Source organism: Xenopus laevis, chromosome 5L (genome assembly GCF_017654675.1).
Source record: "Xenopus laevis strain J_2021 chromosome 5L, Xenopus_laevis_v10.1, whole genome shotgun sequence".
Lineage (NCBI taxonomy): Eukaryota > Metazoa > Chordata > Amphibia > Anura > Pipidae > Xenopus > Xenopus laevis.
Genome location: NC_054379.1, coordinates 21,921,122 through 21,946,765, shown reverse-complemented (window position 1 = coordinate 21,946,765; position 25,644 = coordinate 21,921,122). Strand labels below are relative to the sequence as shown.

The following is a 25,644-nucleotide window of genomic DNA, read 5'->3' as shown; positions in this document are numbered from 1 at the left end:
GTCATTTGGTGGACTTTCGAATCAAATCGAATTTGATCGAATACAGCCTATTCACCCGAAGTTGAAAAATTTGATTTTTTTAATAAATTTCGGTTGCTCTTTTTTAATTCGAATTTCAAACTTTGAGGTGATGGGAGTTTAAAATAACTCCCAACAACTCGCAAATTCGACCCTTGATAAATCTGCCCCACAGTGTCGTATAAAAAGAACATTTGCAGCAAAGCACTGCGCCTTCCTGGTCTGTTTCCATCCAACTCATATATATTAACTGTAGGCCAAATAAGAACATCAGCCTCAGCACCTCTGCAACATCTGCCAAGGGAATTGCTGTGCAATACTGCAAAAGCTTTGACAAGATGCTTTTCAAGCAAGAGTCCATTAATAATTTACACTTTAAAAATGAGATATTTTGCTCAAAGGATATTAATCTGCAGAAACAAACAGAAGAGCCTTTTTGCAATATCTGCAAGAGTAGTTAAAAAGGGCTGAGGGAAGCTCTCCTGCTCCTCCTTCTCCTCCTTTCATTTGCCCTCACTGGCTGTGTAGATGTATGTCCGTCTCTTATGGACAGTTAAGATGTACTGAAGGACCAACTAGGGCAGGTTTTCTCTTGCAGTAGTAACCTTCATCCATGGACAAATCCCCTGTGATCAGGACCACCCTTTACAGCTTATTGCAACCTGGTATAAAACTATTTATGTTGGCTTTTCTTGAGTTCCAGGGTTGCGTTTAAAGGGCATGTAAAATCAAAAAAATAAAATCCCATTTTTTCTTTCTAATTCTAATGAAAAAGAAACCTATCTCCAATATACTTTAATTAAAAAATGTGTACCATTTTTATAAGAAACCTGACTGTATGCAGTGAAATTCTCCCTTCATTTACTACTGGGGATAGGAATTGTCAGATGGTCCCTAACTGCTAAGCAGTGAAACAATCAGACTTATGAACAGCAGGGGGAGCCCCCGCCTTACTTCCCAGCCATGCAGAACTCAAGCAGCTTTCTTTATGATGATCCCTAAGCAGCCCAGACCACACTGAGCATGTGCACAGTCTTAGTCTTGCAAAGATGTTTAACAAAGTTACAAGATGGTGACCCCCTGTGGCCAACTTTGAAAGCATAAATTATTTGCTTGATTAGGCTTGTGGTGCAGTAAGTTCATGTTTATATTTAGTATACAAAATACAGCATTTCTAGCCTTATTCTAGTTTAGACTTTACATGCCCTTTAAGAGTGCAAGCATGGTAGATTAATTACAATAAAGTACCTCAATAACCAGAGTCTATGGAATGAGGATGCACCTAGCAAATACCTCACTGCTCTATTTACTGCCAAAGCAAGCCCATCCCTCCTCCTGCCATAAAACACGCATTTTTGGTTTACTATATTTATATACATATATACTATTTTATGTCAAATTGGGGGTAAAAACAGTCTTTAATAAATGACCCCCTTTGAATAGAATGCCCTAAAATGCTAGTTATTAAAACCAAAGTCACAAGGGGTTGCAGAAAAATGAAGAAATAAACTCAGCTCATTTGCTCAAGAGCCTTCCCAAAAGTAGCACATTTTTACATAACATTTCCAAAATGAACATTATTGCAGAGCAGAATATTTGCAGCACAACGTTATACCCATTTCCTGTGCTTTCATTAACTGCTTGAGAGGGAATGCAGTTTGGGAGAAAAACCTGCCAAGAGGCCAAATCTCACACCTTCTGCTGCTCCGGTGTGAAAAAAGCACTTTAATGCATGAAGACCACAAAGGAGCCTTTAATTGGAGCCAAAGATATTTGCACTGTGTTTAAAGCTTCAAAAGTTCTTTCACAATGTAGCACAGAACAGAAAGTCCTACATTCCCTCAAGTGCAAGCTTTTCCTATGAAAGAAACCATTAAATACAAACCAGAAAAGAGAACAGGGGTAGACACGATGGTCTGTCATGGACCCTTTCCTTTCCAAAGACTTTAACTTATTCCAATCTGGTTCTTCCTCTAAGGAAAATACCATAATAATCAGCCCTTTACTTGATGATGACAAGTATAATGAAATGACTCTTATATAGATGAGCTTTCACATGTATTGTCAGTGTTGGAGTCAGCATAGTTATAAGCATTCTTCTCCTCAAGATGGTCACAGACTGGTCCTAGTTTGGTCAGTATTAGAATGCTTTGATTGGCTACAGTGGCGTAACTAGATATCAGGCCCGGACTGGCAATCTGTGGGTTCTGGCAAATGCCAGAGGGGCTGCGGTGTGGTTCATTAGAAAGTTACCAAATAGTGAGCTGGTAGGGGGCTGTTTGGGCTGGTGGGGGGCTGTTTGGGCCTCTGTGTACTTGGAATGGCAGGGCCTATTTTGACTCCCAGTCCAGGCCTGCTAGATATTACTGGGCCCCACAAGAAAATTCTTTTTCAGGCCCCCAAAATGTCTAGAGGTTGACCTGTTTTATAAATATTTATTAAAATGATACATGAATTTGGGCCTCATGGGGCCCCTATTGCTCCTGGGGCCCCTTCAGCCACAGCGTCTGCTTCCTCTGTAGTTACACCGCTGATTGGCTATATTCTCTAGCCCTGTGATTGTTCTGATATTCTGATTGGCTACGAGTGACTGTCAAGAAGTATCCATAATAATAGTGTCATTTTGTATCTGCTGGGACTCAATGTGATTCGTGTTTCTCTTTGGCTTACAGGATAAAATCAACGGAACCATCTGGAATGAAATAGATGACATCCGTGCTTTCAAAATGTTGGACTTGGATGAGTTAGAGAGAATGTTTTCGGCTTACCAACGGCACCAGGTAAGTCTTGGAAAGAAGATTCTAAAGAAGATTTTGTCTGTATTATGGACTCTCATTGTCCAACAGATTTTTGGAAAATGCCTATGATTTGAAAACAGAATATTATTATATAATACACAAATACTAAAAAACTATCTGTGACCCTTACTCAGCTCTCCTGTTATCCCTGAAGCATGTCCTCCATTAAAATCCAAGGTTCTTTATAGATTACAATAATAATAATAAAAATGATAATTACCCAATGGAACATTTTGTAGAATTTCAACAAACCTGCCTCAGTATGTGCTTACTTTTTGATAGGGATTCAACCAATTGGCAAATGCCAAGATCTGGGCCATTTTGGGCAATTTATCACACCACATCACATATTGGCTGAACTGAATAACAATCGTTTTGGCCATTATGTTGAAAAAGTGGATATGCCCAGTCGTGGGCAGCTCAGGGACCTAAAGACCATAGCTGGCATATACTGTAGGCCTGCCCAAGATTATTCATAGTCAGATCCACATGCTGTTTCTCAGCATAGAATACAACTTTTAAATAAATTGCATAGATCAAAGGGAATCACTACATTAAAATCCCTCCCATATAGAAACATAGTAAAATCAAAAATCAAATTGACACACGGTAACATCAAAGACTACAGAGTGCAGCACAAGTACATCTGTATGTGTATTCCACTATCATCACTTGTAGCCATCCCAGTACACAAAAAACTGTTGTTGCCATCAAACATAAAATCTGGGATTCAAACCTTCAACCAGAATGTGAACTCCCACAAACCCAAGGAGATGTATGTGAAAATTGACATTATTCACCCAAATATTAAACAGGAAGAATGTGATTGTTTTTAGAGTGGACACTGCCCTCTAATGGCTCTATACTAGTCTATTTCATGTGGATAGTTTATCAGTTACAGAACAGCACATGTGTAATCTTTTATTTACTAAACTCGAATTTATCTGGTTGGGCTTTTTGGGGCAAAAACTACAACTTTATGTGGAAAAAAACCCCACAAATTTTTCAAGATTTATTATACCCCGACGCTGCAAAAAGCCAGAATCCGAAAATCCGCCATGTCAGACCAGTTGAGGTCATGTATAAGTCAATGCGAGGTGTCCCTATCCCAATTTGAAGATATCGCGGTTTGGGCTGGATTTAGCCGGATTTTTAGCCGGAAATTTAGCTGGGTTTTAGCTGGAAATTCAGGTGATTTGGGAAAAAACTATTTGGGAAAAAAGTCTGAAAATATCGTACGATTCGAGTTTTCGGTCGATTCTATCTGTTTTTTCCCCCGAACCGATTTATTCGAGTTATATTGGTAATAAATAATACCCCCAAAAAAATCGAGCGATTCGGGAAAAAAGTCTGAAAAAAATCATGCGATTTGACTTTTCGTTCGATTCTATCAGGTTTTTTTTCCCTAACCGATTTATTAGAGTTATTTTAGTAATAAATAAGGCAAAATTGGGCATGGGAGTTTGGTCGAGCTTTTTTTATTAAAGGGATGCTGTCATGGGGAAAAAAATTTCAAAAGGAATCAGTTAATAGTGCTGACATGAACAGATTTTTTTATATTCAATTTTGAAATCTGACATGTGGCTAGACGTATTGTCAATTTCCCAGCTGCCCCAAATTATGTGACTTGTGCTCTGATAAACTTCAATCACTCTTTACTGCAGTACTGCAAGTTGGAGTGATGACAGCCTCCTCCCTCCCCCCCCCCCCAGCAGCCAAACAAAAGAACAATGGGAAGGTAACCAGATAGCAGCTCCCTAACACAAGATAACAGCTGCCTGGTAGAACAACACTCAATAGAAAAAAAAACATGTCTCACTGAGACACATTCAGTTACATTGAGAAGGAAAAACAGCAGCCTGTCAGAAAGCATTTCTCTCCTAAAGTGCAGGCACAAGTCACATGACCAGAGGCAGCTGGGAAATTGACAATATGTCTAGCCCCATGTCAGATTTCAAAATTGAATATAAAAAAATCTGTTTGCTCTTTTGAGAAATGGATTTCAGTGCAGAATTCTGCTGGAGTAGCACTATTAACTGATGCGTTTTGAAGTTTTGAAAAAAACATGTTTTCCGATGACATGATCCCTTTAAAATAATGAGATAAATTCAGATTTTAGAAAATAACCCCCTAAATATACGATTAGGCATCGCTTTCCAAATTAATTGAATACTGAATTTAAGGTATTCTAGCACTTTCTTAAAAAGAATGGGACATTTGCTTCCATGGTTCCCAAACTTTGGGCCTTTCTCCTCTGGGTGGTGGTAGTTAAAGTTCAGACAGGGTAAGATTTAAGGAATATATATATATATTTCCTTTGCTATGATCTTATGGGGGGCCCTGGCAAAAAGTTGGTCCTCCAAGGGAAGTTGAACTAAAAAAGTCCAAGCACTGCTGTAGTTATTGGCTGTAAGAAGGTAATTACAGGTCTCACTGGGCCCTTCGGATAAATCACTAGTCTACTGCCCAGTCGTCACAGTTGTTGGTAACTTACCTGCAGAATTTAAGAGGCCCCTGGGGTTACTTGAGCTAAGACTGACTTACTATAAATTATTATAATTGGAGAGAGGAATTTGCATTCAGGCCATAGCAGATGATTCGATTATAAGAGGAGGTATCATTGGGAATGCTGGGCTGCAGATCTGCGGTGCTGGAACGAGTCTTTTCTCCATACCGTTGTCTCGCCGCGGTAGCTGAATTATCCCCCCCTCGCCAGAATTGTATGAACCTTACGTTTGCCTGCAGGAATCTGCCATTTGGCTGCACATTGAATGGAATCCTTAAAACTCTTGCTTTGTGAGAAAATCTCAGAGTTGCAGTCGTAAAAACCACAATGTAATTATTAAATTGTTTGCGAGCAATTACAGCATTTATGCACTGAAGTCATAGACCAGTTTGTTCATGAGTGCATTTCCTTCTCAGCCTTATTGCACACTACTCTCTATGATAAAAAGACTAGAAAGATCATTTCCTTTTTTTATTCTCTCCATCATAAAGTTGGTTAAAATGACATTTTCTCATTGTACAACAGGTGAAAAAAAAAACACTTTCTGGGTGAACATCCCCTTTAAAGATTGAATGCAGGAATGTCGTACAGTTGCAAATACAGAGAGAAAATCAAAACGTTCATGTCTTGATGCTGAGATCATATTTTAATGCTCTTGGGGAATCATGGGTAGATTCTACTTTATGCAAATCAGTTCCACAAGGATAATCCTAAACTGCTGTCAATTTTATCTCTGTTTCTAGTTATCTTAAGAGTCATGGAAAGTTAAATGCAACATGAAGGGGCAGATTTATTAAGGTTTGAGTTATTTTTCCCACAAAAAATTGAGGTTTTGAGTTGTATTTTTTGGGCAAAACTTTTTAAAAAAACTCGATTAATTCGAGTTTTCTGGTTGCGGGACTCAAACACGCAAAATTGGGTTTTTACCATTTGAGTTTAAAATAAGATGCCATTCGAGGTAAAAAAAACTCTAACACTCGACCTTTAATAAATAACCCCCTAAAAAAATCCTTTTAAAAATGTGAAGGTGCGCTGTGAGTAGGGTTGCCACCTTTTCCGGAAAAAAATACCGGCCTTCCTATTTATTTAACTTTTGGTAATAACATTGGTATCAACCATCATTTTTACCGGCCAGGTGGCAACCCTAGCTGTGAGTCATGTGATTGTAATAGGCAGTAATGTAATCTATTCAGGTATGAGTAGGAGTTGCATTTTTGTTTGTAGAGATGTGTTTTGGGGGTGTAAATAAGAGAGAATGTACAATGCCCTTCCCTTTGTTGTACTCTACATGCTACATTTGGTGACAGATGGTGAGAGTATGGCAAGATGGATACTGTGGGGCAAGATGAAGAAGGTAGAGCCATGTTGTTTTATTAAGGCTAGGTGGTTACAGTAGTACATAATAGAGACATTAGTGCAAGATGGAGACAGTAGGAAAAGATGATAAAAATAGGGCAAGATGAAGAATATTGCTTTATTAAGTTAAGATTAGTGATGGGCGAATAAATTCGCCTGGCGCAAATTCACTGCGAATTTCTGCGGTTCGCCGCTGGCAAATAAATTTGTGAAATGCCCGCAAAAATTTGCCTGCCTCAAAAAAGCGGTTTGCGTCAAAATCGGTGCGCGTCAACACCATTCGGACGCCCATTGGCGTTAACGTCAAAATTGACGCTGAATCACTTTTCAGACGCACGTCCAAAATGTACGCGGGTGTCAATTTTCGACTTTCACTAATTTTTATCAAATTTTGTGCGCGTTACGTGGGAAATTCACAAATTTTTTGGCGAACTGAAATGGGAGAAATTCACCCATCACTAGTTAAGATAGTTACACTAGGAAAAGATTGAGACAGAAGGACAAGATAGAGACAGTTGGAGACATTAAGTCAAGATGGAAACAGTAGCACAAGATGGAGACTGCAGGGCAAGATGGAGGCAGAAAAACAAGATGGTGACAGTTGGAGACATTAAGTAAAGATGGAAACGGTAGGACCAGATTGAGACTGTAGGACAAGATGGCAGTTGCATGCGTACAGTACATGTAAATATACAGAAATCATTGTTAATGTTCTATTTACTGTATTTATTTACTGCTTGAAGCAGAAACACCAATACTGTATAGTTTGAAGTTTTTTGGCTACAGTGGAGTAACAACATGTTACTGGGCAAATTCAATTTAGGGCCACAAAATATTGGTAAGTTGACCTATTCTTTCCAAGATATAATAATTGTGCTCATTAATTAGGGCCTCTACTCTGCTAGGCCGACCCTGCAACCACAAAATCTGCTTCCTTTGTAGTTAAGTTCTGCTTGGCTGGCCAAGCAGTGCAGATCTGTCCAGTTTTGCTGGGTACCAATCTATGAAATAGTATAATCTGTTTATGGATATCGCTTTCAGCATCATGTAATGTGCTTTATTTGTTTGATTTATTAATTATTGCATGCTTTCTTCTTGGTTTCCACATGGCTGCCTCCACAGGATCTTCTCAGTAACACCTCTCTCAAGCAGGTGAGTAGGAGTGGCTATTCCAAAAGTCAAAGATCTGCCTGTTTAAATGCCCAATCTTTTCAAATAAGTTTGACTCCATGTCTTCCCTGTGGGAATTTTTCCAGTATTCCAGAATTCTTCTGTTTTGATTTTAATTAAAGGTGATGTAAACCCTCCATGAAACCCTTCCACCGCTCTCCCCCACACCCCTGAGGTGGCCCAAGCCTAATTACAAATGCATAAGCAGGCTCTGCACATGTAACATGTCGATATTACTGCTGAATGTTTTGCTTGATCATATTAAACTGTAATAAAATTGTAATAAAATTGTAATAAAACTAGAAGGGCAGACACAAAGCTGTTTTAGGTGTTAGCCATTGATTTAATGCCCTCAAGTAGCATGGTATAGCTCAGAGGGTACACAGTTAGATCGCTGGCCCTGTAGAGCTATTGAGTCAATGCCTCTTTTAAGAATCCATCCCTGATAGACCACAGATTTCAGTATTATTAAATTGAGACGAGATCTGTTCCAGAAGAGTGGCACCCAGAGCTAACATCTACTCCGGTTGCTCTCAAATCCTCAAAATTGGTCAATGCCATTGCTGGAAATGGAAGTTACATTTTAGTTTCTGACCAAACTGTATAATCAAGCCAGTGGCTCTCACACATTGGGGTTGCCCCCACCCAGGAAACTCAATGCTTTGGATAGGGGATGGCCCAGCCTGAAGGTCAGTTAGGGACGTAGGTATAGATAGAATGTCAATGTATTCTCCTGGAGGTAGATACTAGAAGCCAACGATAGATTTGTGGTGAACATTTATCAGTTCCCTAGATAGTCTTGGATGACTGACTGATACAGCAATATATTTATATGTTTGTAACCTTGTTTGTAGGGGAATGTGATGGACGAATGTTGAGCATTAAAGGGGAAAGTCCAAAAACTGTCTCTAAGCATGTGTTGACCCACATGCCAAAGATTTTGTTCAGTCAATCTCTGGTGTAATTGTGGCACAACTGAGCTGTCAAAAAGAAAAACTAGGCAATCCAAAGACCAGATTTGGCACAAACGTAGGGTCATTGACCAAACTGGTGCCTTTCTTTAGGGTAACATCTGATCTTTTGACAAGATAGTGATGCAACACCATTCTCATTCTGGGTGGAAATGATTTTCTTAATCATTCAGGGCGGTCACGTCCTGCAGCTCCGACGTGATTTATTGGCTTGATAGTGAGTTCCTTGTTTGTGAGTTGGATACTACTAAGAGAACTTGGCCCAGGGACTGCATGCAGTAGGCTAAAATAATCTCTGAGTGAGCCAGGATCTGAAACATTCAACGATTCTGTCCATATTTCCGTAAGACAGTTTATTGAAAGAGCAGGTTATGCTCCTATGCTACTGGCACACTCCCTTGCCGAGTAGCTACAGGCTACCCATTAGATCCTCATTCGTCATCTCAGTGGCTAAGAAAGTAATTGCTGTTCAGCTGCCCAACATAATAGTCACCTCAGACATAAATCCAGCAGTTGGAATGATGAACTATGAATATAAACCGCTCTGATGTTAGGCTGCTGTTTGGAAGTGTTGGGAGTTCAATTTGTCTTTTCATACAACCTCTCCCAAACTTGTGGGTTCAGTGATCAGAAGAAAGCAGATTAAAGGTGGCCACAAAAGGTTAAGTTTCACATGTTGGTGACTTTGCAAAACTAGCAAATCTGCCCCAGATGGTAGGCCAACGATCAGATCAATTTTCCGTCTAGTATGATCAATATAATCTCAGGGCTGAGGCTGTTTACAAAAAGCTGTTTAATGTGATGTTCCTATTTGTTTTTGTTGCAGAAAGACATGGACTCAATGGAGGATCTTTACCTCTCCACACGCAAAGTCAAGGAGTTGTCTGTCATTGATGGACGAAGAGCACAAAACTGTGTCATCCTCCTCTCCAAGTGAGTGTCCCTTTAGAGATACAGCCTTCAGTATTAACACCAGCCTATTCTGCTGCTGGGAATGGAATCTGTCCCTTCATTGGCTATAAGTATAAGTTGCACAACCTTATTCACTTTGGTTGGTTCTCCTCTCTTGGAGGCCCTGACTCTAGATTTGATATTCAGCAGTAAGGGTAGGTAATATAAATGACAGTTCTGGGCAAGGAGGCAAGACAGTAATGTTAGGTCAAGATAGTGACAATGAAGCAATAGAGTTACAATAACAAAAGATGCTTGCGGTAGAGCAAGATAGACAGCAGGGCAAGATGGAGACAGTACGTTGAGCTGGAAACAGTAGGACTTATTACAATAAGGCAAGATTACTTAAACTGGAGGATTTGTTGGCAGAAACACTGTAGGGGTCATACAAGTGCAAGAGCACTAAGGGGCTCAAGAGTAATCGACTTAGTGCTTATTTAACAACAATTGCACCCCCTGGGGTTGTTGCTTTCTGAACAGAGTACTAAAATAAAAATATGAGCCTGCCTTCAGCAAATAGAGACGATGGCCCTATCCTTACGTAGTAAATATAATAAACTGGTACTTGTTCCTCTGTAGTTTAGGTATCGCGGCACCTTGCTTCCATCCAAAGCCATCAATAGTAGTAAATTATAGGTGTCGATACAAAACAGCGCAGAGGTTCTGCTGCAAAAGTGCCTTTATTTAATACGACATGTTTCGAGCACCAAGGCTCTTTATCAAGTGTGTGAGGCCCTATCCTTACCGCCTGCCTTTTTCTGCTGCCAACTTGCACATGCAAATTACACTCAAATAAGAGGCAGGAGCGGAGGAAGCCTACATGCCTCCCCTGCCCCTTTATAATCGAGTATAACCTAATGCAGACCATGCTCGATTCTAGGCACCATCCGCAGGTCTCAGAGCTCAGAGGCCTGTGGCTATTTGCATAATGCCCACCACAAGGCAAAGTGCAAAAAAGATGACCAATTGCAGCCTTTTTTGCATTTTAATTAACAAGTAGGGTATTGTGAATGCACCCTTATATACATGTTTCAAAATCATGGCCTTTGAGTAAAGAATTTAACATGCCAAACACAGTAGCGTCACTAGAGGGGGGCGGACCCTGGTGCGTGATGCGCAGCCGGGCCCCGCCCCCCTCCGTGCGGCCGCATTTGTAAGTGGCGCACAGGCTGCCGGGGGCCCTGAGGGGGTGCGGGCCCTGGCCCGCTTGCACCCCCTGCTCCCCCGGTAGTTCTGCCACTGGCCAAACATGCCACCTTATTTTTAAATGCAAGGTGGTTTAAAGGCACATTTTGGAGCATCTTTGGTACATTACTACAAGGAAGGCTATGGATTGAACAATTCTATTCATTTTATCTTAAAGCTTCTTCCAGAGCCACTTAGCTGCATTATATACCCCATAGGAAACACAAATGGATCATACAATATAAGGCTAATAAGATGGTACATATGTTAAACCTTTTACCAGGCCTTTACATGCCAGAGATTGTGTTTCTAATTGTTCTTCAGCAGCTGTTTCCAATTGACATGAACTTTACATAGATCTTTGCGGTTACTTCTCCCCCCCCCCCTCTATTTACACGGCTCTGACACATTTTTCTTGTGAAATAGCATTTTCCGTTCATTAGGGGTTTCTTGTTCACATACACAGTGTACGGAAGCTTGGGGTGTAATAATATTTCATATCGCACCTTCGCTGAGAATGGGGTCTTTGTGCTCTTTCTCCTCCTTTGTTTTACTTCATCTTCGTTTCTCACTCCACCAAATCACTTGCCATTGAACAATGAACTGTAGGTTCAGTGCCAAAGCCTAAGCATGAAAATGTGATTGGTCCCCCACCACACTTTAGCATTTCATGAGCTGTACAATGTGTCAATTGGGCACTGTGCTGAAATGTCATTAAGCGATGCAAAGCATTGGAGAAATCATTGCAGCCTCAATCTCAGATCCTCAGCATGTAGCTAGTTTTATGGAGGGGTGTTGGCAATCCATACGTAACTAACATCCCACTGAAGGCTTATGGTAGTTTCTGGTTATAGTTCATAGTTATAGTTACCTTTATCTGCAGTGCATCATGGGTGCTTTGCTTTCACTCTGCAAACAAACTTTGTATCTACCTATTTATAAGGGCAGAGACACATGCAAAGATTTGGGAAGATTTAATCGCCTGGTGACAAATTGCCTCTAGGCACAAATTTGTGGCGATTTTCTGTGTTTTGCTGCAGGCGAATAAATTCGCAAAATTCCTGCGAAAATACGCCAGCGACAATTAAATGGACGCCCATTGACTTTAATAAGCGTCAAAAGCCACCAGCGTCTGAATTGTTGCCTCAAAATTCGCATTTCACACATTTTTTGCCCGTTGGTAAGCAACATGTTGCTCATAAGCCACTGGTTGGGGACCACTGATCTAACCCATTCTGGACAAAGATGTATGTTGCTTCCTTATCATGGGCTTTTTCTGCTTTTCTGGCATGCAAGCGCTGGAGCACTGGGGAGCAGCACATCCCCAGTGCTCCCCATAGAGCGGCTGGGTGGCATGCCGCCCCGAAAAATGCCGCCCTAGGCCCGGGCCTATGTGGCCTCGCCACAAATCCGAGCCTGACGAGGAAACTTCAGGTGACTTTGGAAAGGCAATTTACATTCTAGTCGGTGGGAAGTCAGTTTTGGGTTATTAGTCGCTCAAAGAAGAAGCGATTTGTCACTGGGCAACTAATGGTTCTTGAAAGCCACAGCCTAATCCCTCAAGCAGCAGAAAAAAGCCAAGATAAGGAAGCAACATACATCTTCTTCCAGAATGGGTTAGATCAGTGGTCCCCAACCAGTGGCTCATGAGCAACATGTTACTCACCAACCCCTTGGATGTTGCGCTCAGTGGCCTCAAAGCAGGTGTTTATTTTTGAATTCCAGGCTTGGGGACAAGTTTTGGTTGTATAAAAATAGCCAATCACAACTCTTATTTGGCACAAATAATAAATAATGTTTGTGTTGCTCAACAACTTTTTTACATTTAAAAGTGGCTCCCTGGTAAAATAAAGGTTAGGGACCCCTGGGTTACGGAATAGATTCTCCAGTACGAAAAGGCTTTCTGCAAGATCCTGACAAATGTGAGCTTTGTAGTGGTCTTTTCATTTGTGTACCAGCATGAAGGTACAGTAACCCTAGCATTTAAAAACAAAAACCATCATATAGTCACCCCACTTCAGTATATCATAAAGTTACATAGAAATCCATAAAATCATGGCCATAACTATGGCACAAACAAGTACCCCCTACTAGAACAAATGTTACCATTAGATATATGGAACTTGGAGTGTTTTCTCTGTGTATAACAAGTAAGCTCTGGCACTCACTCCATGAATGCATTCTGGAAACTGAATAGTGCTGAATAGAGGACTTTTCATGGAAAAAATTTTTGTTTTCACTATCCAGTATGGGCTTTGTTTGCCTGCAGCTCTGGTGGGGAAAACAATTTTTAGGTGCTGCAGTGCGCCAGGCCCCTTGAAGTTTTTTTGCAGGGGGGGGCCAAGATTGATATTTTTTATGCCACTGGACCAAGAAAAGCAGTTACATGGAGTTCTGGAGGGCATTCTCTATATATGACCCCGAGCTCTGAGTAGCCTGAACCCCAACCTTGAGAAAATTTAAAAAATAAACTCAGATCAACAACTTCCCAATCTTATTTTTAGCCCCTCCCGCAGCCTGTTTATTGGAACATTCTGAAACTTTACAAATAATGAATAATTTCAGCAAATATTTGCAAATATGGCAATTAGAGACCGCTCAGATTTCCTGTTTGTTAACAAACCCTTAATTACCTCCCGCTCCCCCCCCCAACTGATCTTCAGCTGTTTCCCTGGAGGAACCTTGGCAGATATCAACATCTTTAATCTCTCTTGCAATCTCTAAGTTTATATTGACTGCAACATAAAAACAGAGCTAAAAACTCTGTCTGCTACTAAATAACTGTCCTTAGTGGTCTGTAAGCCCCAAACCAGTTTGAGCTGGCCATAGATGTTGAGATTTTTAAAAGATCCGATCCTCATCGTGAGACCACGATTTTCTCGGAACGATCGTACGAATTGACCATCAACTAAAAAGACTAATTTGCCAGGAAAACAAAGGGGAGCTGCCTGCTTGGCCCTGCAAACATAGATAGATTGCACTGGGACCGACAAAGATTTTTTGACCTGGCCGATCAATTTCCTGACAGATGTCGGACGAAAAATCGTAAGATGTACGATCGTTCAAATCCCACTAACCGCACGATAATTTCGAAGGATTGGTCGGACTTCGGATTGTCGTGTCTATGGGGAGCTTTAGTGTGCAGGCTTACCCTTCAGACAAATTCTACTGCCACTTTCAAATACTAGTAGAGGGGCCCAGAGATGCCTTTGGGGCCTGGATAAATTAAACGCATTACTTGAAACAGGGTTTCCTACTCATTGCCAGTGACTCTGGTTTACTTCTCCCACCCTAACTATCCTCTGTCCATCCATTTATCTGTCCCTGTTAGTGATGGGCGAATTTTTCCCATTTTGCTGAAAAATTTGCGAATTTCCTGAAAATTCACAAAATTCACGAAATGCGAAAAACTTGTGGGAAAAATGTGAAATCCGAAAGTTTCACGAAAAAAATCATAATATTCTGACATTTTCACGAAAAAATCCTGAAAATCCGAAATTTTCACGAAAAAAACGTGAAAATCTGTCATTTTAACGAAAAATCTTGAAATTGATACCCACGTCCAAGCTGATGCTGGATTTAAAGTCAAAGGGCATCCGAATAGTGTTGACGCGGGCCAATTGTGATGAGAGCGACTTTTGGAACGTGCGTCCAAAAAATTCTGATTCCGGCGAAATATTGTGAGATTTGCGCATTTATCCGCTAGTCACTAGTCCCTGTGTAACCTGGCACCTTCAGTCTACAGCATATGTTTCATCTGGGACTAAATATCTTATCTACTACAGGTATGGGATCCGTTATCCGGAAACCCGTTATCGGGAAAGCTCAGAATTTTGGAAGGACTCCATTATAGTCAAATAATCCAAATGATTAAACACTATTTCCCTTTTCTCTGTAATAATAAAACAGTACTTTGTACTTTATCCCAACTAAGATATAATTATTATTATTGGAGGCAAAACCAGCCTATTGGGTTTATTTCATGTTTACATGATTTTCTAGTAGACTTAAGGTATGAAGATCCAAATTACAGATCCATTGTCTGGAAAAGGTCCCAAGCATCCTGGATAACAGGTCCCATACCTGTACTGTAATGACGGCACATAGGCCTTGGGACCCATGACACATTATGAGTACCACATTCCTCAGTTTTAGTTCCACTTCTTATTAGTTATTGCCCATTGGAGCGGTTAACTGCACCCCTTTGCAATCTGATGTTATAGACAGCCCTGTAGCTGCTAAATGATAATTCTCATACATTACATTTCTCTTTTGATCTCTTTCGACTCCACCACATTTGACCCTTATAAACAGCTGACAATATTCATGGGTAATGGCAAGTTTAGGTCACCGTAATTTAGATATCCATACCTTTAGTCTACCAAGAAAAATGTAACCATGAAATAAACCCAAGAGGATTGTTTTGCTTCCAATAAGGATCAAGTAGAAGGTACCATTTCATTATCACACAGTAAAAAGGAAACCATTGTAAAAAAAATGTAATTATTTAATTAAAATGGAGCCTATAGGAGATGGCCTTCCCATAATTCAGATCTTTCTGTATAATGGCAGTGGCATAACTAGATGTTACTGGGCCCTACAGCAAATATATTTTAGGGCCCCCTACATATCTAGAGGTTGATTTCTGCAGGTCGGGCGAGTTCGGGCCGACCTCGCACCCCTATTCGCAGGTGGCAGGTGGGTCGGGTTGAGCTCTTCTTCCTGCTCCTCACCCACCACCTTACACTGCTGGCTTCCGACTTCCGGCTTCTTCTTTTATAGAGGCGCGCCTGCTCACCCGCCCCTTTTGTGACATCATCAATAAGGAAGCCGGTAGGTGGGTGCGGGGGTGCGGGGGTGCGGAGGGAGGGCGCGTTTCGAGCAGGTCGGGTGAAACTAGTTTTCAGATGATGGATCCGGAATTCAAGCCACTTACCCACTGGAAACTGATCCGTTCGCATACAGTAACCGTATTTTATTCACTTTCAGGCTCAAGTTGTCAAATGAGGAAATCAAGAGAGCCATTATGGAAATGGACGAGCAGGAAGACCTCCCAAAAGACATGTTGGAACAGGTAGGCCTACAAGAGTGACATTTTGTACTGAGCAGCAACATGTGAACTGTCCACCTGGTGTCGCTCTATCTGTCATTGGATTTTAACTCCCAACACCCCTGCATTTGAATTCATTCAGTTGTGTGATGTCCTATGCTAAAGTACAGAATGACAGTAACATGGAGCCCATGCTTTGTGCATTAAGGGATGGTTTGAGCATCAGCAAAGGAAGGGTTCTTGTGCAGAAGATATGAAGTACCTTATGTATAATGGTGGCAATAGATTAATTTAAGACATTTTAGATTTTTTAATCTGGTGATCATGGTTGAAATTATAGGAATTTTCTACTCTCTTTTCTGACTAAATTGGCTACTGTCATCATAATAAATATATATTTTGTGATGTTTAAACTGATGTGTAATAATCATATAACTTTTCCCAACCTCAGTTATAATATAAGAATGGCTGGCCTAGGCACCATGGCTAAAAGGATCAACACCATGGCAGCTTCCATCCCTAGAGAGACGGAGTAAACCATTTATGAATCGACATCACTGCACAGATGTTACTGCTCCTTTAAATGTATTATGCCTGTGTTTATCTAATTGCAAACAGTTGCAAATGATGATGAGGCTCAGTAGAGTCAGTAGGATCCATAAACTGATTTGTTCCAGGCAGGGAATCTTGCGGCTAATTCTTTTATCTCTCTCCCTGACCCAGGCAGCCGGCAAAGCATATGGATAATCTGATTTGCAATTGTTTCTAAAGAAATTCCACCTCCATTTCCTAATTTTTGTCAGAGAGGGATGTGATGTTACATTAGGCTCCTGTCGGATAGATATTTCTATTATTTGCAGATACAACCCAAGTGCAGATCTCAGTGTGACTTGTGTTCCTTAGGCCTTACCTTTTTCTCTACAGTCTTCTCACTGATATTATTCACTCATGTTCTAATGATTCTATCAGTTGTATTTATATTATTAATTGTAAAGTTCCCCTTTAAATACATACTATATCCACATAATGCCCCTTCCCTTTAGAGCAGTGATCCCCAACCAGTAGCTCATGAGTAAAATGTTGCCCACCAACCCCTTGGATGTTGCTCTCAGTGGCCTCAAAGCAGGAGCTTATTTTTGAATCCCAGGCTTGGAGGCAAGTTTTGGTTGTATAAAAACCAGATGTACTGCCAGACAAAGCCTCCTGTAGGCTACAAGTCCATATAGTCCAAAACAGCCAATCACAGCCCATATTTGGCACCCCAGGAACGTTTTGCATGACTGTGTTGCTCCACAACTCTTTTTATTTTTGAAAGTGGCTAAATGGTTGGAGACCCCTGATTTAGAGCTTCAACACATTTTTTTAACACAGATATGGTAACATAATTGCTCAGATTGGGAGGAAATCATTATAGTTTGCCTCATGGGTCGAGAGTCGGCAGTTTATTGGCCCCTGTGTGGGGCCCTCCGACGGGCTTCCCCGATCGATATCTGGCCGAAAGTCGACCAGATGTTGATCAGGCATGATAAAAAATACAGTCAGATCGCGGCCGCATCTGTTCGTTGATGTGGTCCCGCGATCCGACCACCTGTATGGCCTCCATTCTGATCCAATCGTTGGGCCCTAGGGCCCACAATTGGATCAGGCCGATATCGCCCACCTCAATGTGGGCATATCGGGGAGAGATCAGCTCATTTGGGGTGGATCTCCCTGTGTATGGCCACCTTAAGGCTGGCAGTCACTCAATCCCTCCCTCACAATTTTCTATGTTAAAGTGATGGATTTTGGGACTTGATGGCCATCTGCTATACAGAAAATCTATGCAACGCCCACCACAGGAAGCAGAGGGACTTCAAGTCCCAAAATCTGTCGCTATAACATAGAAATGTTGGGTGGTACGAGTCAGAGGTGGAGTGTTATGCTTCTTTTCAATAAAAATGGTATTTGTTATCCAGAATGCTTGGGATCTGGGGTTTTCCAGAAAAGGAACCTTTCCATATTTTCGATCTCCATACCATCAGTTTGCTAAAAATCACTTAAACATGAATTAAAGCTAATAGGATTGTCTTGCCTCCAATAAGGATTAATTATATCTTAGCTGGGATCAAGTACAAGGTATTGTTTTATTATTATGGAGAAAAAGTGAGTAATTTTTAAAGATTTGAATTATTTGATTAAAATGAAGTCAGTGGGACATGGCTTTCCCATAATTTGGAGCTTTCTGGAGAATGGGTTTCCAGATAATGGATCCCATACCACCAAGGGGTCTTTCCGTAATTTTGATGTCCATACCTTAAGTCTACCAAGAAAAATGTAACCAATAAGAATCAAATAGAAGGTACCATTTCATTATTACACAGTAAAAAGGAAATCATTTTAAAAAAACCAAATTATTTAATTAAACTGGAGCCTATAGGAGATGGCCTTCCCATAATTCAGATCTTTCTGGATAATGGCAGTGGCATAACTAGATATAACTATATATATTTGTTTTTGCTTCAAACTAATGGGGCATAATAGAGAATGTAGGAGGCAAAATGGAGGCAGTAGGTCAAGATGGAGATTGTAGGGAAACATAATGACAATAGGACAAGAGCAAAATTGAGTTTTGTTGTTGTTTTATCTAGAAATAAAGATGTTTGCGAGGGAACATGATTGCTCTTTACATTAGAGGACATTATAGAAAGATAACGGGGGGCTTTTTTCCCATAAAGACGATCACCGCACCGGACCTTTAGACTAGAAGAAAAGAACTTTCATTTGAAGCAACGTAGGGGGTTCTTCACAGTCAGGACAGTGAGGTTGTGGAATGCACTGCCGGGTGATGTTGTGATGTTGATTCTGTTAATGCCTTTAAAAGAAAAGGAAAGCTACGGAGGCATTTTATTGCCAATAGATTAGCTGCAATAGTGCAAGCTAGAATGCTATATTTATTCTGTAGAATGTTTTATCATATCTGAGTAAAAAGCTCTAGAAACTCTCTGTTTGTTTAGAATAGGAGCTGCAGTATTAACATGGTGTGACATCACTTCCTGCCTGAGTCTCTCCCTGCTCTGGGCTCAGATTACAGTAGAGCAGGGAGGGGGGGAAGAGGAGCAAACTGAGCATGCTCACGCCCACGGCCAATGAGGTTTAAGCTGAAAACAGGAAGTCTGATACAGAAGCCCATGTGTACACAATAGAAGGAAAGAAATGCAGTGTTTCTTTTGACAGAGGACTCAGAGGAGCATTACTTTGGGGGTTTACTGGTATATTTAGATGGACCTTTCTGATAAGGCTTACTTAGTTTTAGGCTTTTCTTCTCCTTTAAGAATGGCTTGGATAATTTCTTGGACAGACATAATATCAAAGGCTATTGTGATACTAAGATCTACAATTAGCATAGATATTGGTGTATACAGTTTATGTGAGTGTATCGATGCTGGGTTTTCATTTGGAGGGGTTGAACTTGATGGACTCTGGTCTTTTTTCAACCCAATTTAACTATGTAACTATGTTATAGGCAACACTGGGGCCCAGGCACATTCCTTCTCTACCATCCAAATGGCAAGTTACTATGCTGTATGTGCCTATTTATAGAAAGACAAACACTGTCTGTAGGTCACAACATCCAATTTATCGGACTGACCTCTCTGCCGTTAGCCTTGACTAGAGTAATAGTTACGATCTGAGCAGTCTGCCTTTCAGATGAATGCCCCATTATATCACAAATGATGAGCAGAAAAGAGCCGGATTATAGGATTGGGTTTCTTAGAAAGAAGAGGGCACCAAAAATGTCCTGACGGGGCAGAATGCTTTTATAATGAGATGAATGATCCTCTGGCCTGGGGCCTTATCTGATTCACTGTATCTCTTTTGTACAACCAGCCTGTGCCATTTTGTGAACTGGGGGGGTCATTGTCTGTTCCTGTTAGTGAGATATTTCCACTTAGCTTCCCCATTAACCCTAAAGTAGCCGATTATTAACTGTAGGCGACTGCGTGTTCTTATACCCTGTAGGAATCCACACTAGGAACCCTTATAATATACTTCCATAGTCAGGTAACCCCCAACTCGCATTAATTAACTCATCGTCTTTGATAGTTTATCATCTTCATATTGCTGCCCTACCTTGTTGCAGAATAACCAAAAATTGTGTTATTAGATTCATTTGCTTTGAAGAGGGGCTTTGGTGAATCTCCCCTGAATGCTGACAAGGAAAATACACTATGGGGTAAATTTATCAAAGAGTGAAGTTCCGCCACTAGAGTGAAATTCCGCAGCTCTCCATTCATTTCTATGGGATTTTGAAAGGCGTATTTATCAATGGGTGAAAGTGAAATTTCACCCTTTGATAAATACGCCTTTCAAAACCCCATAGAAATGAATGGGAAGTGGCGGAATTTCACTCTAGTGGCGGAACTTCACTATTAACTTCACTCTTTGATAAATATACCCCTATATCTGGAAATGCAATTTTTCATGTGAGCTGTATTTTTTCCATTCAGCTACTGAAATTTGTTCCTGAGAAGGGCGACATCGACCTCTTGGAAGAGCACAAGCATGAAATTGATCGAATGGCTCGGGCAGACCGATTCCTGTATGAAATGAGCAGGTACAAACTTTGGCTCTGACCACCTTTGCTTTTCAGCCAAGCTCGTTTCTCAAGCGATCCCAAGGGGCAGTGTCAGGGGTGTAACATTGCATCCCCAGTTGACCCTACACAAAGAAATTATGTTTCTAGGTCCGAGTCCTGGGTTACTATCAATACTTTTCTTGCTGACCCCAACCCAGGGTTATGAAACCACCTAGATCAAGTGCTGCAAGTTTCTCCTTCATACCGAGTTGGGGAGTCCAAAGCTCTGAACTGCAGTATTGATAAAACGGTCTAACAGATTTATGTCTGTTTTGGCCAACTAGGTGATTGGCTACCTTGGTCTGATCCAGGCCAAAAATCTGATTACTGGGAGGCATCTGCAGGCCCATTAATAGAGGAGCCCAACCACTGCCTAATGCATTCCATACCCTTTCATATTTGTCAGCCATCCCAACTGATATCTGGCCAAACCTTATGGGAGGCTTTCCTTTTTTCCTCAAACACATAAACCCCAAAATATGTCCTCCCCCAAAAGTCATTCTCCATAGATCACTGCTCAAGAAAATCTGTGACTGGTCCATATTACCAACTATTATTCAGGGCCCCATTATCTGTATATTCTGTTACCTTGTTAGATGTGTGTTGCTATGTAAACTTGATGTTTTTTATTGATCTTCTGTTTCCTTAGGATTGATCACTATCAGCAGCGACTTCAGGCTTTGTTTTTTAAGAAGAAGTTACCAGAAAGGTTTGCAGAAACCAAACCCAAAGTTGAAGGTGAGATTATATAGTCAGCTTGATGGATTCAGTGATAGTAATTTGAAAATATAGAAAAGTAGCCTGTAAAATATAATTACAGTCTATAATAACTGTGCCTAGTGTCATACTGTAAGTTACAATCAGTGTTTACTGATGTCTCTTATATCATATATAACCTTGTTGTAAAAGTTTAGGGTATTAGAAGCCTCCTGGGAATTCCATGACATGTAGTATAAAAAGCCACATTTTTCAGAACTCCCTGGTGACTACTCATTGATTATAATTTATAGTACAGGTATGGGATCTGTTATCTGGAAACCTGTTATCCGGAATGCTCCAAAAGAAAGGCCATCTCCCATAAACTCAATTTTATCCAAATAATCCACATTTTTTTAAAAACAATTTCCTTTTTCACTCTAATAATAAAACAGTACCTTGCACTTTTTCAAACTAAGATATAATGAATCGAATTGGAAGAAAAACTAGCCTGTTGTGTTTATTTAAAGTATAAATGATTTTCTATTAGACTTAAGGTATGAAGATCTAAATTACAAAAAGATCCATTATCCGGAAAACTCCAGGTCCCTAGGATTATTCTGGATAATAGATCAAATACCTGTAGTTGATAAATTATCCCCTTATAATACATGAGTGGTCACAGAACCCCTCAGTGACTTCTAATATCCTTATAATTTACAGTAGGGGGTACATTATCCCTTATAATACACAAGTGATACTCAGAGTTCCCTGTATAACTCAGCCTGCAGCCTTGTGCCTTTAAATGGTCAAAGAACCCCTAAGTGACTTCTAATATCCTTATCATTTACAGTAGGGGGGTACATTATTCCTTATAATACATGAGTGATACTCAGAGTTCCCTGTATAACTCAGCCTGCAGCCTTGTGACTTTAGATGGTCAGAGAACCCCTCAGTGACTTCTAATATCCTTATCATTTACAGTAGGGGGTACATTATCCCTTATAATACATGAGTGATACTCAGTGTTCCCTGTATAACTCATCCTGCAGCCTTGTGCCTTTATATGGTCACAGAACCCCTGAGTGACTTCTAATATCCTTGTTATTTACAGTAGGGGGTACATTATCCCTTATAATACTGTACATGAGTGATACTCAGAGTTCCCTGTATAACTCAGCCTGTAGCCTTGTGCCTTTATATGGTCACAGAACCCCTCAGTGACTTCTAATATACTTATCATTTACAGTAGGGGTACATTATCCCTTATAATACATGAGTGATACTCAGAGTTCATTGTCCTGTCCACCTCAGTTCCCCTGTCTCCAACTGCATCCTTGTTCTTAACCTGACTTCCTTTTTCCTATCCCTTTAAGCCCTATTGCTGGCATGCAAGGAGCTGATGCGAAGCAAGCGGCTAAAGCAGCTCTTCGAGGTGGTCTTGGCATTTGGAAATTACATGAACAAAGGTCAAAGAGGCAATGCATTTGGATTCAAAGTTGCAAGCTTAAACAAGATAATAGACACCAAATCCAGCATCGATAGGTAAGAGTTTCTACTAAATTGAGCCTTTTCTATAACAGCAAAGAACCTAATATTAAACAAAATTAAACTTTGAGGAATGGCCAAGCTAAAATTGCATATATATATATATATATATATATATATATATATATATATATATATATATATATATATATATATATATATATATATATATATATGCCAGCATATGCTTTGTAAGGCTGACAATATGCCCATCAGGATGTGTAATTCCTTTTCAACAAAGTTGGTCCAGGTGAAAAAGCAGATTTTCTTACGATAGAGTTTCTTTACTGAAAGAGCAGTATGTTTACTCTGCGTTGTGAAACGCATCGAAGTCAATGGGCGTCAAAATAATTTTGACGTTCCTCCATTTTGACGTAAGCGACAATTTTATACTCGTGACTATTTGGTCCAAATGCATTAAAGTCAATGGGTGTCCGAATAATTTTTTTGTGCGGCACAGTTTCGCGAATTAATTCGCTTGTGTCGAAACTCGGAAATTCGACGCAAATTAGTGTCTGATCAAATGAATTCGCCCATCACTTGTAAGGGGCATAAGATGAATTCATTTCTTACCAAGAGAAGTGATAATTTATATATTATAACGATAGTTTGAAAGCATTTCTAGCAAAAAAGGGCAGTAGTAATAATAACAATGATGACTTAAACATTCAGTAGTCAGTAGTCATTTATCTGGAGAGTAATCTGTTTTCCATTTTGGGATCAGGAGGGATTTTTTTTTCCTTCCCTGGGAGGCTGAATTGGCAGTGGGCCACTGGGGATTGTGTTTGCCTTTCCCTGTTATGGAGTGTTATGGAAGGGTTTAACTTGATGGAAGTATGTACTTATTAATCTAATTAACTATGTTAGCATAGTATTCTTCTCTAAATATTTAGCCAGCATACAATATACACATTGGGTTGAGCTTTCTGTATGGCTTACAAGCAAAAGTCCTGCTGGTTTCTAATAAATGATAGTGATAATGGATTTATATCTAACACTATGGTACAAAGAGCTGCCATTTCTGGGCAGGTAGGAAAAGTATGTTACATGCTGCAGTAGGTTATATATATCTATATATACACAAGAGCAATAAATATCCTGTAAACTATATCTTTATAAATGGTGAGTGTTCTTTTGTTGCAGGAACATAACCCTGTTGCACTATTTAATAATGATATTTGAGAGGACCTACCCCGATATACTGAACATCCAGACTGAGCTTCAGCATCTTACAGATGCAGCTAAAGTCAAGTAAGTCATGGGCTAAATGAGGAGTTTGGGGCATTATTGTTATGTTTAGACTTTTGCAATTATTGTTTGTTGACATGTAAACAGAGATTAAATAATAAAAGAGCTAAAGTGATACTGGCACCATCTTGCCATTCTGTCTCCATCTTTTCCTACTTTCTCCATCTTTTCCTACTTTCTCCATCTTTTCCTACTGTCTCCATCTTTTCCTACTTTCTCCATTTTTTCCTACTGTCTCCATCTTTCCTACTGTCTCCATATTGCCCTACCATATCTATCTTTCCTTCTGTCTCCATATTTTCCTATAATCTCCATCTTTTCCTACTGTCTCCATCTTGTTCTACCGTATCTATCGTTCCTTTCTGTCTCCTTCTTTTCCTACTGTCTCCATCTTGCCCTACTATATCTATCTTTCCTTTCCATCTTCATCTTTTCCTACTGTCTCCATCTTGCCCCGTTGTGTTAATCTTGTCCTACTGTCTCTACATTTCTCTACTGTCTTCATCTTTCCATACTGTGTAGATCTTGCCCTACTGTCAATGTCTTCCCTACTTTCTCCATTGTGTCTTACAGTCTCAGTCTTGAAATACTACACTTGCCATCTTCCACTCTTTCTTTCTTCCTGCAGCTATCTATCCTACATCTACTACTCATTTGGGCCCTTGGGTTCTTGACAGTTACTATAATTACAGTTATTATAAATACAGTTACACTATAATTAAAGACATTTTCCAAGAGTTTTGCTGCAAATAGCTTCCAGTGAAGCTTCTAGCAATGAACTGTTGCATTGTCTGTGCAACCCTGATATCTTAGGAGGGAGTAATGCCCGCTTAGTTTTATTTTAACAGAGCTTGCGCTCTTGTTGCTCTCTGCACAGAGCACCAGATTGAAAAGATCATCCCAGTCCTTACCATCTGCCTGCGCATGTTTTCCACTCCCTATTTGAATGACACGCAAATTGGGGGTCAGTGGAGAAGATGAGTACATGCCTCCCTCTGCCTTCCCTTTAAGAATCTAGAACGTGCCTAACACATCCCACACAGTAACTTCTAGGCACAGACTGCAGGTCTAAGCACTCCAAAAGGAAATGCCAAGGCCTGCAGCTACTGTAAGTAAGCAATTCCCCATACAGTGTGTGTGCTAAGTGAAAAAAACTGGCCAAACTGTGGGCTTTGTTTGCACTTTGTGAATGCCCCTCTTGTGTCCCTTGTGTCCAAAAATATTGATTGCACTACCCTTATTCTTCACCCATTTCTCTCATTATCAGCTTGGTGGAACTGGAAAAGGAAGTTGGGAATATCAAGAATGGGCTGAGAGCTGTAGAGTCAGTAAGTATGATTATCTGTTAGCTTTTAGCTTCAATTGTATAAATATAGATGGATCTGAGATTGTAGTGGACAGGTGTTTGAAACCTTCAAATTTGTGGTTGTGGATGTCAGTGGGTCTGTGCTGTGGGATGAGCATTCTGGTTTTATAGGTTTTATAATGATCTTACTTTCATTTATCAGTATCAAAGTAGAAGGTTTTGTTGT

At 40.3% G+C, this 25,644-nt stretch overlaps 1 protein-coding gene across 2 annotated transcripts in view; it reads left to right on the top strand.

Annotated features, from left to right (window-relative positions):
* Positions 1-25,644, top strand: part of LOC108716513 (disheveled-associated activator of morphogenesis 2) — a 145,535-nt gene that overhangs the window by 98,834 nt on the left and 21,057 nt on the right. For both annotated transcript variants that reach the window (XM_018262697.2, XM_018262698.2), the window contains exons 15-23: positions 2,691-2,798; positions 7,801-7,830; positions 9,646-9,752; positions 15,945-16,029; positions 20,493-20,599; positions 21,270-21,358; positions 22,693-22,861; positions 24,008-24,115; positions 25,380-25,440. In XM_018262697.2, the coding sequence (XP_018118186.1) occupies positions 2,691-2,798; positions 7,801-7,830; positions 9,646-9,752; positions 15,945-16,029; positions 20,493-20,599; positions 21,270-21,358; positions 22,693-22,861; positions 24,008-24,115; positions 25,380-25,440 (864 nt within the window). The remainder of the gene's footprint in view (positions 1-2,690; positions 2,799-7,800; positions 7,831-9,645; positions 9,753-15,944; positions 16,030-20,492; positions 20,600-21,269; positions 21,359-22,692; positions 22,862-24,007; positions 24,116-25,379; positions 25,441-25,644) is intronic.